Source organism: Carcharodon carcharias, chromosome 22 (genome assembly GCF_017639515.1).
Source record: "Carcharodon carcharias isolate sCarCar2 chromosome 22, sCarCar2.pri, whole genome shotgun sequence".
In the NCBI taxonomy this organism is placed as follows: Eukaryota; Metazoa; Chordata; class Chondrichthyes; order Lamniformes; family Lamnidae; genus Carcharodon; species Carcharodon carcharias.
Window position 1 is genome coordinate 61,711,407 of NC_054488.1, and position 15,454 is coordinate 61,726,860.

At 42.4% G+C, this 15,454-nt stretch overlaps 1 protein-coding gene across 1 annotated transcript in view; it reads left to right on the plus strand.

Moving 5' to 3' along the window:
- The window catches only part of LOC121293686 (ran GTPase-activating protein 1-like), a 468,446-nt gene extending 457,056 nt beyond the window's left edge, over positions 1–11,390 (plus strand). Inside the window, exon 8 of the mRNA XM_041216855.1 lies at positions 11,250–11,390. Coding sequence (XP_041072789.1) covers positions 11,250–11,390 — 141 coding nt within the window. The remainder of the gene's footprint in view (positions 1–11,249) is intronic.
- Positions 11,391–15,454: the final 4,064 nt, after the last annotated feature.

Genomic DNA, 15,454 nt, shown 5'->3' on the forward strand with positions numbered 1-15,454 from the left:
CTGTGTAAGGTGGATAACAGGGAAGATTAAATGATAAAAGAGATGATGTTACAAGGCAAAAGTAATGGAACAAGTAAAGGAACAAAAGATGGATAGAGAGGAGGAATAAATAGAATAAATTTCCAATAGCTGCAGTCCAAAAAAATGGGTGCGGTGATTACAATCTGAAATGATCTAGTGTTGAGTCCAGAAGGCTGTAAACATGATAAACATATTTATTATTGACCCAGTGTCACTCCATGTTACTCTGTCTGTGCATTCAGACTCCTGGATAGAGTCAGCAGTTGTTTTAAGTAAGCTCCATTGCATTAATCTGAATGGAGATTGCGATTTGAGGCTGTGTTTTTCAAGCTGTCTCATCTGTGAGAGATTTGAATGAAATTTACAGAAATTTCTCTCCATAACATTTTGGGTAATGTGGCAGCTTGTCAGAAAACAGCACTGTGATGATGCAGACTGCACCAGCCATTTGCAAAGGACACTGAGTATGCAATTCACAGCAAGCAATTTACAGATGTGTTTTGATACCTTTAATGGTATTGTTACCATTCAGGCCTTCTTTCTCAATGCTTTTAACAGTGACTCCAAAATCACTGCAAGAAAGACAGATTCCATAGAATACCCACATCTCTTGTGAACTGAAACTTGTATCTTAATGTGTTAAAAGTTTTTTTTAATTCATTCATGGGATGTGGGCTTTGCTGGCTGGGCCAGCATTTATTGCCCATCCCAATACTCAAAAAAAAAACAGAAAATGCTGGAAAAACTCAGCAGGTCTAATAGCATCTGTGGAGAGAAAGACAGAGTCAATGCTTCAAGTCCGTATGACTCTTCTTCAGAGGCCAATACGCAAATATGTCCTTTAACCACACTGTTATCTCCCAGAGATTACATGGGCTGCCCTTGACGTGCACCCATCCACTCACACCTGCAAGAACTCTTAACCTTCTGATCTTCAATCTCCCTTTACCCTAGCTCAGACTGGGAACTGAGTGGACCAGGAGAGACTTATAAATTAATCAGTATTCCGTGGCTATGCATGGTGCCATTCTGACTCTATGCCACCCAATTCTCGGTTAGTTTCCCGATAAACATTGTGAGGGGACTGAGACCTCACACTGTATATTTTTTATAAAATAGAAAAAATATCCTCATGGCTATTTCTACAATTTTAAAAACTGGACAAGGAAGTCTGTGACCCTCGAACAAAAGGAGCTACCATGGCAGCATCGAAAAACTTGCGCCTTGATATCTCTGAAAAAGCACTAATGACATCTCTATGGGCTGCAGTGACCAAATTCAAGGAGAACTATACAAGGACCATCTGCATTTCATAAGCCAGGCTGGCCAACCAGAGTCTACTCGTTTGCTAGGACAAAGGGCACCGCAACCTTCCCTTCAATTCCTAATGGTTGAGACATTGAGCTATCTCAGGGACTCAAGACGAGGAATACACATCAATGACAATGTGGGGAGGTGGTAGTCATGTAACATGGACCCCTATCTGGTGTAACCAGCAACATAGTCTTGCTGTCCTGTAAAATCTCAGTCTGCTGCTTACCATCTACAAGCAGCCTCACAAAAAAGAGGCTCTTTCCAGGTTTGGATGCCTGGTCTCCATCTACGTTGCTACTACTGGGAATTCTGTACCATTGCCTATAAGACTGATTCATCTCTGCATGCCTATCTCATTGTGTGAAGTCAACACCATCAAAACTGTGATTTCTACAGCACTGGTTTTTGGCCTGCTGACCTCTGTGAAGGAATACCTCACTGGACTTTGATTATGGATCCTGGAACCCATGTGAAACAATATTTATTTTCTCTGTGGTCTCTGCATTGTAAATCTTTCTTTTCTCTATCCCTCTTTTACTGTATGACGGCAAAGGGAGCAATGTTGCAACTCCCCCTTTTGCGTTTTGAGTGTGTGCAAATAAACTAACCCTTTGAGTTCATCCTATCTCAAGTTTGCTGTGGGGTTGTTAATAGAAATTGGATCACACCAAAACTGAAGCGTTGGGAAATATGCAACTGTTTGATGTCATTCAATCCCTTGATTGAATTATTGCTCTATCATCCCTCTTGGTTAACTGTTTTCATTGTAGAATTTTAACAAAGCAAAGGCTAAAGTGCAAGTAAGCCCATTTGTTGTTAAGTAGCCTTTCGACAGCTTCTGAGTACAACTGACATGTAGGTTTATTGTGGACCAAAGTGCTATATCAACATTGGTTCTGGTGGCCTTGTTTAACACCATTGCTCCTTATCTGTAGGAATGTTTGGCAGTATTAGCAGAGTTTCAATTAAATAAATGTTTCAAAGTGATGGTTGTCTTATGTCCCCAATAGAATGTTGATGTGTATCTATTTGTGGCCATAGGAGGTAACACTTATATTAATCATCAGGTCATCAATTTCCCACGTCCAATTGATGACTGCTTGATATTTAGGGCTTGAAATTCAGCTCCGTAGCTTCAGAATGGGATTCACAGCACTTCAGGTTGCTTCCAGTGTGCCCCACATGGTGCACCATGCTGCAAGGCTGATTCTGGGAGCAAGCTGTGCAAACTGATCAGACCATTTGATGCACGTTCTTGAAACACAGACTGTGCGGGTCCATGGAATGCACACACTGCCCACACAGAAAAGAACGTGCATTCAGATTCAAGAACGAACCCTCACTACTGCTGTTGAAAGGTTCATTCATCTAACTTGCAGGGAGGGTGATTGAGACTGACTCCTGCTATTGAAAGAATTGTGGAAGGACTGTGGAGTGTTTTTGAAGGTGCTGGGGTGAATTGTGGATTTGGCTGTATCCTCACAGGTAAGACAGAGGATTTGGTGACTTGTCCACACAAAGGCTGCAACTGATATAGGGGCCACAACATGACGGGGAGATAGGACAGGTGCTGTAGAAAGGGGAAGCTCTATGTGGAGAGAGGAGGTGGCAGGGTAGAAGTATCCAGGGCACCTTTGCTCTGGATGGGTTGCCATCATTGCTCCTTTATGATGACCTTCCATTCATCTGCAATGTCCTATTACAGCATGTTGTTAGCCAAAATACTACAATAAAAGACACCAGCAAAAATGTTGTCACAACATTTTTATTAAACAATGCATCCAATCGTACAAGCAAAGCTTATCTATTTACCCTTGTTCATGAACTCACTCCACCTGTCATCCTCCACCACTAAGTGCTGCACCCATGACCCTAAGAGCCTTCCTTTTACCCTGCTACATTAAGTCAGTTCCTTCTTGCAACTAGTGTCAGTATATGCAACCAGCAGCAGCTCCTTCCCAATCAACGCAGCTCCCCTTTAAGAGGGCCAGGCCAAATGCACCTTGTGTGTCTGGGACACCTGAGGACTCAGCCAACCAACAGCAGGGGCCCCACTCAGGCCAATGCTGCAATCATTTAAACAAGGAGGCAGCATGAAGTTTGTGTGCTGACTGCCTCGACAGACCTGAGCAAATCACAAGACTGAAACAGGGCTTCATGAATTTTCAGTCCTGTGCTCATTTCAAATCTGTTGTGTTGTTGGTGTTGGTGTAAGTTTATGGAGAAAAAGGTTCTTGTCATTCAGACAAAAAATACACGTCAGTAAAGGGTTAATCTAATACGAAGAGCACGCAAAATGAAACAGCATTTGATTGGGCTGATCCGAAAATTATTTTTCTTTAGGAGGTGAAGAAAGTTCCGTCTGGTCATCTGAACAACGAAAGTAATTCAGAACTCAGAAAATGAAGGAAGGGGCTGGGTAAAAATCCAGAACAGAACCACATGCCAGGGGTTACACATCATGGCCTGAATTTTCAGGTCAGCAGTCCCTTTCCCGGCCACACCCAACCCCGCCTTTCAACCCGATTGGCCTCCAACCGCAATTTCCCGCTGGTTGGCCAATTAACAGCCAGGCAGCGTGAAACACTCGCTGAAATGCTCTGCGCTGCTGGGGTGGGGGAGGGAGGAGGGTGGGCGCTGACATAAGCACGGGCGTGGGGAAGCACAGAATGAGACAGAGGGCTGCCTCAGGGAGCTGAAGAATTTAAAAACAATAAAGATTTTAAAGCCAGAACAAAAATGTCCAAGCATCACGACAGTCAGCTGAACATATACATGATAAAAACTCTATCCATAGATTTTTATTTACATTTTATTTAATAGTGGAAACCTCATCCCGCCCTTGGATGAGGTTCCATGAAAAATGCAAAGGCTACCTGGCCGCTTTACCCATCCACCAACCATGAGGTTTGACGGACCGTGAAAAATTGGGGACAATTGGAATTTTAATGGGCTTAATTGCCCTCTTAATGGTCGGCGGCCCGCCTCCGATTTTTGCGTGTGCCCACTGAGTGAAATATCGCACGAGGGTGGGATGATGTCGGGACGCTCACCCGAAGTCATCTCGTACAATTTTACATCTGATCAGGCTGGGTGCGAGCCCAGACGCCGACCTGAAAATTCTGCCCCATGAATTGCGTGACGATTGCAGTGATCCAGGGAGCTTTGCAAAATAAACATCTAAATCAGAGTCTGGGCTGTATGGCCTGAGGTGCATTTGGATGCAGTCAGTCCACAACGCTTTTATGGTTGATCCTTTGAAGGTGTCTCCCTGCCCCTGGCTCATTACAATCATCCAACAGCGTGAACAAGCTAAGCCTTTACTGTCTGTTTATTAGAGGTGGACCTTATAGCCTTCTGGCAAAGAGACAGCTCGCTTACTTCACACACTTTGTAATTCTAGGTCCAAGTTGGAGGTCTTGCTTTGCACTGTGTTTGTTGCTCAGCTAATTTGTAGATAAACATAGAGTAAATGGAGAGGAGAATGGTTTTGGGTTTCCTATTAACCAATTGCTGGCCTGTATAAACTCTCCTCAAGCTATAAGGAAGAAGGTTTTTCATGAGTTTTTGGACAGCATTGATGTTTGGATTGAAATGCAATCATGTACTAAAGGATCTATGTGGCTTGCTATGGTCATGTGACCTCTGCCATGAGGCACTGACTTGTAATATGGGTCATACGTGGAACTGAGATTGAGTTTAGAAGAGGTGTAAAGAAGCACAATTACTAAAAGAGGAACACAGAAATGTTCAGAGCTGCTGAAAGCTGCTAAAAAAAAGCCACTGAAAAAGAAAAGCAAATCACTGGGTGAGCCACAATGGTTGCCAATTTTCCTCACCCACTCCTGTCGAAATGAAAGGCGATAAGCGGAAGAACTGCCAATTTTTCTACATGCAATGACAAAACTACGCAATTGCGACAGATTTAATGAACAAACTGTAGCAAATACAAGTAGAAACACTTTAACACTGTTGAGGAGAGACTGCTACAAATTGTATTCCACCCTAAATCTCTCCGAAGGACATTAAAACAGATTGCAGAAATTTTAGAAGCCTTGAAGGCACGCTTAGAACCCCAAGAGAATGTAACTTATGAATGGTATGTGTTCAACATTAGGGCTCAAGGTGAAAAAGAGTCTATTGATCAGTATGTGACTGCAGTAACACAGCTCACAGAATCCTGTGAATTCAGGTAACAAAGAGATTTATCATTAAAGATAGGATTGTCTTAGGCATAAGAGACCCTGCAGTGACAGCGTGTCTATCAAGAGAGGACAAACTTACTCTCAAGAAAGCAATCAACATGCAGAAGCACTGAGGTTGTAAATCATCAGCTGTAGCATATTCATGGCAGAACAGACCAGACTTTACATTATGCTGAAAGATATTCCAGGCCAAAAGAGAAGAAAGATTACGGACAAAGGGCAGGATGCTAATACTGCGGAGGCCATCATACAAAGGAAAAGAAGGCTTATCCAGGGTGGGCAAAGCAGTGTTTTAAGAGCAAGAAGCTAAATTATTTTGCACACAAATGTTTGGCTAGAAATAAGCAAAACAAGTCGATACAGATAGCCACTGGAGAGATATCAACCACAGAGTCTGACGAATCACTATACACCGTACAACAGACTAGCTCTCTCAGGTCTATAGGTGATAAATGATGTTTTCTGAACATTAGAATGAAGACCTTAGAATGAGAGCATCAAGTGAACATGGAGAAGCAAAAATAAAAATAGCTGGAAAAACTCAGCAGGTCTGACAGTATCTGCGGAGAGGAACACAGTTAACGTTTCGAGTCTGTATGACTCTCTGTTGAAGAGTCATACAGACCCGAAACGTTAACTGTGTTCCTCTCCGCAGATGCTGTCAGACCTGCTGAGTTTTTCCAGCTATTTTTATTTTTATTTTGGATTTCCAGCATCCGCAGTTTTTTGCTTTTATCTAAGTGAACATGAAGTGTCAGGTAGACACTGGTGCTTCACACAGCATCATGACCTTAACAGACCTGTGCGAAGTGGCTCAACATGGCAATCCAAAAATGAAGTCCTCAAAAGTAAGGTTGAGTCTGTCTGATGTCAGGGTACTCTACCCTCGTACGAGAGGACAGATTTATCTCAAAGCCCAATGCAATGGCAAGAATGAAGACCTGGAGTTCCAGATCATAGACGGTACACAACAGCCACTCATCTCAGCTTGAGCAAGTCTAAAGCTTGAGCTGGTAACCCTAAACATGCCAAAGGAGATTTACAGCGTGTCACAGCGCGCTAAACCTCTGACCACCGAACTGATCCTGGAGGAATACAAAGATGTGTTTAAAGGGTTAGGATATCTACCTGGTGAATAGCACCTTGATGTAGATGAGCGTGTAAGACCAATTCAGCATCTGCCCAAAAGAGTTCCAGCTGCCCTCAGGTCCAGCCTAAAAAACAAGATAGGAGAGCTGGAAAGGAAGGGAGTAATCAAGAAAGTGACAACTCTTATGATTGGATTAGCAACACGGTAGCAGTGAAACAACCTGGAAAGCTGGGCATATGCTTAGACGCAAAAGATCTAAACAAAACTTTGAAGAGACCTCACTATCCTTGTCAAATATTGAAGAAATTTTACTACAACTTGCCAAAGCAATGATCTTTACTACCCTAGATGCAATGGATTGTTACTGGTGAGTGAAGTTGATGAAAGCAGCAGTTTTCTAACAACATTCTGGATGCCGTTTGGGAGATACAGATGGTTAAACATGCAGTTTGGCATTTTCACCGCTCCAGAAGAGTATCAATGCAGACAGCATGAGATAGTCAGATGAGTTTAATACAATTGCTAGACAGAGCTCTCCAGATGAATCTGAAGCTGAACAAGAAAAAATTGCCATTGAAGATGCCTGAAGTCAAGTACATAGGTCAGGTACTGACAGCAAATGGTCTATGTTTGGATCCTAACAAGGTGAGAGCTATAGCAGTGATGCAGCAACCAACAGACGTGAAAGCAGTGCAACCACTTGTTGGATTTGTGAGCTATTTAGCAAAACATTTTGCCTAATTTGTCGTCGGAGGTGAACATTACACCAGCTCATTACCAAGGATGTGCAGTAGTATTGGGGCACAGAACAAGTAGTAGCATTCACTGAAATCAAACAACTAGTGATGACAACGCCAGTGCTGAAGTACTATGATGTCAATGATGAGGTCATCTTCCAGTGCAACGCCAGTGAGACACATCTTGGAGCAACCTTAATGCAGCAAGGACAACCAGTTACATTTGCAAACTAAACGACCCTGCGCTCAGATCGAAAACAGTGCGTGGCTATTGTCTTTGCTTGTGAGCATTTTGATCAATACCTGCTTGGGAGAAGCAAAGTAACATTGGAGTCCGACCACAAGCCACTTCGAAGCATTTTTCTCAAACCACTACTATCTGCTCCAATGTACCTGTAAAGAATGTTGCATCGTTTACAGAGATATCATTTGGATGTGATAACAAGCAAGGGAAACAGATGCACATTGCTGATATACTATCCAGAGCAGCACTCCCTATGAAGAAAGTTGAGGATGCTAATACAGAATGTGAAATCTTCCAGAATCAATGTGAAGCAGCAGCTCGACATGTTCTGGAAGTCATCAACCCAGCAGAGACATTGAATCTGACAGACAAGCGCCTTTCTCACATCAAGCAAACTACCCAACAAGATAAAACTCTCCAAGATTCTGCAAGGAGTAGTGATGAAAGGATGACCTGAGAGCATCAAGGACACACTTGTGGTCACAAGAACATATTGGGCACACTGAGGCGAATTGACAGCCCAAGATGGTATCTTGTGCAAAGAAAATAGAGTCATCATCCCTGAGGAGAAGAGAGGAGAGATGCTGAAGCACATCCATGAAAGCCACCAAGGAGTTGAATTGGGCCTGAGGAAGTCAAGAGAAGTGCTCTACTGGCCAAACATGAGCAATGAAATTATAAACCACATCAGCCAGTGCGGCGCTTGTCACAAGTACCAAGCTGAACAAGCTAGAGAGCCGCAGATGATGCATGACATCCCAGACAGATTATAGATAAAGCTGGGAATAGAGCTCTTCACTCTAGCAGGAACTGATCGTATTATCACCATAGACTACTATTCTAATTACTGGGTGTTAGACCAGTTGCCTTTAGTGACTGCAGGTGAGGCTATAGAATGCCTGAAAGCACACTTCTGTCATTATGGCATTCCAGACATTGTGATGGCAACAATGGCCCTCAGTTCACAAGTGAACAATTCAGCTGCTTCATAAAGGATTGGGAAATTCAATAATACATCATCTGTACTCTATCCCCAGTTGAATGGAAAGGCTGAGGCAACAGTGAAAATCCCCAAAGAAATCATCAAGAAATCGAGCAAATATAGCACAGATATATACAAGGCAATTCTCGAATGGAGAGACACACCAACTGAAGGCATGGAAAATAGTCCAGTCCAAAGACTAATGTCATGCTGCACCCAAACTACTCTTCCAAAAGCAAAAAAGCAATTGAAGCCAAAAGTAGTAACAGGTGTGAGAGAAGAATCCAAGGTGAAAAGGCAGAAAGCCAGATTTCAATTTGACAAAACTGCCAAACCATTGCCAGAGTTGAGTATTGGAGAGCCATTAGGGTACAAACCTTCAATGCGCTTAACAGGAGTCAGCCCATGTGGAAACTTAGGACATGCATAGACCAGTTGTCACCTCGATCGTACATGGTGGACATGAATGACCAAATATATCGGCACAACTGCAGGCATATACGAACAGCTAGAGAAGCTGTTCCTCCACTGCAGGCAGCCAATCAGGAAGATGGGGATCTCACCAGCTGCGCAGAGTACAGAACGACCATCAGTCTCAGAGGTCCACTGGTCCGCAGCAATGGAAATTGGAACAACAACAACAACAGTTACCACAGCAACAACAAATGCCATGGGAACAACACTCCCCAGCGAGGGAACATCACTCAGATGTACAACCAATAACAAAACGCACGCGTTAAGAGACCTACGTAATTTAAAGCTATGTGTGCAGTACATGTGCAGAGACTGACTAGAATAACTAACAGATTGTTAATGCATGAGAACAGTTGTTGTACAGTGGGTAACTTGGGTAATTCACAGCTACAGATGATAATCCATGCAAATTTCCCTTTTGTTTGTTATGAAAAGGGGGATGTTTGGATTGAAATGCAATCATGTACTAAAAGTCCAACCCAGCTTGCCGTAGTTATGTAAGCTTTGCCATGAGGTACTGACTGGAAACAGCCATGTTGCAGGTAGTTCTAATAAGGACAGAGTACAAGAAGCATTGTACTCTTTGAGCTTGTAATAATTGGTATTCTAGAAGTTTGAGCTGAAATAGGCTCCCAAAATAATCTTGTCTTTCTTTGCACTACCTTCTCTCATTCCACATCATATATCTGGCTTAGAAAATAGGTGACCTAATTCTTAACAACCATTTACTGACTCTTGAAGGCTAACTACTGGTTTTGTTGGGGTACAGAGAGATACTAAGGGACTTTGAAATAAAAACAGAAAATGCTGGAAAAACTCAGTAGGTCTGGCAGCATCTATGGAGAGAGAAATAGAGTTAATATTTCGAGTCTGCATGACCCTTCTTCAGAGCTCAATGGGAACTCAATGTCCTAGCATTGAAATCAATTTTTCCCAATTCTGTGCCTCATCAAGCTGCCCAAGTAAACAGTGCATGAAAGACAGCTTGGCATCAACCAGTGGTGTAGCTGAAAATCCTAGTCACTAGATTCTTACAGTTAGATGGATAAAGGCAAAAAGAAACACTGTGGAACCTGTGCTTTTGTTACACAATTCTGTTAATAATTAAGAAGAAACTTTGTAGATTTCTTTTTTTTTGCTAGTTCGGACAGTCATTTCCATGAGATTGGGAGAGACCACAAGGGTGTGATTTCATCCTTGGTTTGTTGGGAGGAATCAAGAATCAGTGGCCGAAAAGTTTTTTTTCTTTGTCCAAACTTTACATTCATAAAGAAAAGCTTCAAAATGTCAAAACTTGGGTTTTAAGGCAAACAGTTTTAGTGTTAAAGCTGCTTGCAAATCACTGCTCCAAACAGACTACAGAACTGAGAACCTTTTAAGTCTCTAGGTTTAATCTACAATTTTTCATGAATTTCTGCTCGGTTTGTGGGACTTCAAGCTATAATCTATAAATGGCCTTTGTCACTGGCTTTGTGGTTAAAATGATACAGAAAACTGCTCTTTTTGTGCTTCAGTGTAACTTGCGCTCATGCTGCAGGTGAAAAGTCACTCATTTAAAGATTGAATGTGCAGCCAACAATACCAAGGAAAATAGTAGCTAATAAAGCAATACACTGTCAGGGCCCATTTCCCTTTTTGAGTAGGAAACCTTCAGAAATTGGTGCCTGGAAGTGAATGCAGAGCAGGGAAATGTTCCAAATCGGCTTTGATATACTTAGATCACCATGGCACGGATTTTGTGAGGGAGGCAGGAGATTGCCAATTGTGCTCGAGCACAAATTATTTCTACAATCAACACTCCCTCATTGGCCATATGGGGCAAAAGCACTACCCTCTTAGTCAAGCTAACATACCCCTGACACTCACTGCCAATGAGAGTGGCAAGGACATGTTTTGAGCAGATGGGGAATATCTGGCCATCATCACTGAAGGTGTTGGGAGAAGCACTGAACAGGCGAGGTTTGGGTGAGGAGGTGTATGATGCCATATCAGACTCAGTGGGTTCCTCTGTACATTCCTTTCATGAAATAGAGTACAATTTAAAAAGTGAAGCAGATAATGCTACAATCCAGTATACAATCGCAAAGTAACCAGAATAGTCCAAAAACCATTAATGTGCAGCTCAGGAAGGTGATTAATTTCTCTCCCAGGTAGTGAAGTGAATTTCCTGTGTCTTGAATAGGAGCTGAATCTTTCCTATGGGGAAATAAAGAAGGAAGCAGCGAATGAAGTGGTCAAAGCTCTGGCTTTCAAGGAGAACCTGCAGAAAGTAGACTTAAATGGTGAGTGCTTACTTGAGCTGTTTGGTGTTGAATTATTTTAGCACACTTTAGGACAGTGCAGCTGTACCACTAGCTGATCAGAAGTATCCTGCAGGTCAGTTTAAACATAGCACAATAGAGCCATCCCTGACATAATCATCCAAATTGATTGCATTTATGTATTGCATTGCATTGACTCAAAACCGTCAGTATAACCAGAGAATGAAGGCGCGCATTTCTAAAAGGGCCTGCATTTGTGTATATTTCCAGAGTACCCCATAGGATATGTTTTCCCTGAAATTTTCAGTCGTCCTTTCCACAGTTTCCATAGTAGCCTCAGATTCTTTTGGCCAAGTGATCTTGGGAATTCCTTACCATTCCTCACAGTGGGAACCATGTTCTTAGTAAATACAGGAATCTCTACAGAGATAGGAATACTGACACACACACTGCCCCACCCAAACCTCAAACATGATATTAAATGATAAGCAGGTACATTTTCTGCTATACACTAATTTCAGAAGAAAATTAGACATGAGTACATAGGAACAGGAGGAGCCATTTAGCTGTTTGAGATCATGGGGAGTGTAACTTGCCATACACTCTTCCTTTTGATTTATAATTCACTTCCTCTGTTTCCAATTCAAGTTGGATCTTCTACTAGTCAAAGATTAACTCAGGAAAGTTCAAACTGATGGCTGTTCTCCATGCAGTCAATAGTTCTGAACCATTTACTGTAACACTGTTTTTACTGACTATGTTTTTGCAAAATAAAACATCCCCACAGTGGAGTATGTGTGAGGACAATAGAGATAATAGCCTTTCACATGCAGACAAGTGAATTCTGACAGACTGTGGGATTCAGCTTTTGGGAAAATGAAAGGGCACGAGTTAAATAAGTTAGCCGCCTGAGTGTAGTCCCAATGGGAATCTAGATATCCACAGTGCTGTTCATGGCTTTACAATAGTGTGAAGTCTCTCTATTGAAGGGCTTTTGACATCTGCAGGAATGTCAAGGTGGAGGGAAAATGTGTTTTTTCTTTTATCAAGTTGATCGAAGGTTAAATAAAATGTTGCAGAAATAGTCATTGAAGAATGTTAGAGATGGGTCAGAAATGTTCTTGTTAAGGAACTGTCGCTTGTTCTTTCAGCACCATTTTGGATACATTACACTATGGCACCAGAAGTATCTGAGATGTCCAGACTGGACAACTGGTCACTGCATTTAAAATGAAGATGGGTGCATTATTGACATCTGTTAGATGAAACACTTCCCCTTGATCTAACAATTAACAAATATTTACAAACTGAGTAGGAACTTCGTAAGATTAGTAAAGATGAGAAAAGATGGTTAATAACAACACTTGCACTTTTTAACAGAAAAATGTCCAAAGTGCTTCACAAAAGTACGATCGATCAAAACTATCACCAAGCTAAAGAAGGAGATATTAAGCTGGTGTGACCAAAAATGTGGTCAAAGAGGTAGGTTTTCAGAAGAAAAGGAGGAAATGAGGTAGAGAGTTGGAGAGATTTAGGGAGGGAATTCCAGAACATAGGGCCCAGGCAGTTGAAGGTATGACTACCAAAGGTGGAATAATTAAAATTGGAATGTGCAAGAGGCCAGAATTGGCGGAGGGTTGTAGGTTTGGAGGAGATTACAGAGATAGGGAGGAGTGAGGCCATGGAGGAAGATGAGAATTTTAAAATCAAGACTTTGCTGTTAAGGGACCCAATATAAGTCAATGAGGTGATTACCTTGGGGTTCATATGTGGCCCAGGGATACTATGCATGGCATGGGTGATACCCTGGGGCTTCTCTGTCCAGTCCTGGAGATACCTCATGTTCCCTGACTATACACCCTATGGCCTTGGAGATGCAAGACGGGTGGGGGTGGGGGTAGGGGCGGTGGTCAGTGGCCTCAGTTGACTTCCTTTTAATGCATTAAAAATGGCAAACTGAAAGTGAAGCCAACATATGTGCCAGAAATATTAAAGGAAGAAGCTGTGACCCATCTGATTGTTCTGTACTTCTGTAGATAAGTGCCGTTTATCTCTCGTAAATTGCCACCTCTAAGAGACCCCGTGTTGTCTGTCAATCAGCAGAATGAACCTTTGGGCTGGTACTGACAAGCTGACAGGTGTTTTGTTAAAATACCTGTTACTATACCTCACTCTCAATGCTCACACTGACTCATGTATCAATCTCGGTTAACGGTTATGCACAGACAACTGTGCAGGTACCCGATTATGACACCAGGTGAATTATCTATTTCCACCTGAGCTGCCCGGCTGTGAATGGTTTTGTCAAGCAGCATTCAAGCTCGGAAAGAAATGATCAGGAACACAACTAAAGGAAGCTAATTTTGTAACATCACTGAAGTGAGTGTCAGTATAGGGTCATCCTAAGGAGCAGAAAGAACCAAGACCACTACAAATCTGAAATGAAAACAGCAGCAGCTAGACATGTAATCCTTTGTGACAGTGGGCAGGATTTCACTACAGGCTTCAGAACCCCGAAGTAAGGATGAAACAGGGATCGTGAGTGCACACTTGCCAGCAGTAGGACTGGTATAGCTATTTTCCCCGATGAGGGGTTCTTAATTGGCCGCCTCTGGGCTCATGTCCAATTAAGGATGGAGTGTGGAATGTAGATGCTGCTGACCCAATCAGAGGCTGGCAACTCTAGAGCATCAGGACCCACCAGGAGAGAGAAACCAATTTAACAATGCAAACCTGACAGAAGCACAATTTTGCTGTGGATCTGGAACCAACTAACTAATGGTTGGTAGAGGCAGAAACCCTTATCACATTTACTAAATACTTGGATATACACTTAAAGTGCTGTAACCTAGGGGCCAAGAGCTGGAAGGTGGGATTAGGCTGGATAGCTCTTTTTCCTCCAGCATGGATACAATAGGCTGAATGGCCTCCATCTGTGCCATAAATTTCTATGATTCTACGATTTCATGAGGACCTTCAGTTCAATATTGAAATGAGGAGTGTGATTATATCAGGCAGCTACCGAGGCTGCTTTGAAAAAAGGCTCTGAGCGAGTTAGCAGTGGCCCAGATGCCCATGGAGGCTTTATGTCCTGCTAAATTTGTGCATGTTGCATCCAATTTTAGGCCCATAAAACAAGCATAGCAATATGAAATTTGGACCCCTAGTGCTGAAGAAGGAGAAGTTTATTTTATAAAAGAGGAACAAGAAACGGGTAAAAACAGCTTTTCTTGGATTGATATTGTAGGACAATTAATCTACAAATGGAAGGACTTCACAGGTTGCTTGTCATCTATGCTAACATTTCTCTGAAGGTCTTTTGCTGTAAGTAAATGGTTGCTGGTGATAATCACTGCTTTGTGGCATCTGTTATGAGATCTGGTGCCACATCACCTGTTCAACTCATTGTGTTGCACATCTGTTCGATGACAGGCAAAGACAGAGTGAATACTTTCAAAGGCAGGATAGTTTATTTGTGCTGTTCAGCTTGAAGATCCCTGCCATCTATGAACAGAAGATACATCCCAGTATTTCACCTCCTCTACCCATCTTCTGCCTCAGCTGCCAGGACCAGTTTGCTGTGAAGGTTATAAAAACAGGAAAAGGCTGGAAAAACTCAGCAGGTCTGGCAGCATCTACGGAGAGCTCCGAAGAAGAGTCATACAGACTCGAAACGTTAACTGTTTTTTTCTTCACAGATGCTGCCAGACCTGCTGAGTTTTTCCAGCATTTTCTACTTTTATTTCAGGTTTCCAGCATCCGCAGTATTTGGCTTTTATCTTACTGTGAAGGTTGTTTGTGAGGTTATACAATGCATCAGCCAACCTCTGCACCTACAATGCAGAAGCAGAAAGTAGGGAGTTTGGAAGAGATGCTTTTAGTACTGACCCTGTGTTATACAGCTGCCAGCCAACCTGGAGATTCCCACTGAGGTTCCCACATATTCTTTCTCCAGATAGCTTACAATGAATCAATGTAACTCTCCAGCACCTGTTCTCTTCCTGGCATTATCACCTTGTATATTTTGATATAACTCGTGAGTATTTGGCAGCCCGTTTAGGGTAACTCTTTCAAAAGGGCTCTTTATCATACTCCAAGCCCTCACTGTTGTTAATCCCCCTTCATT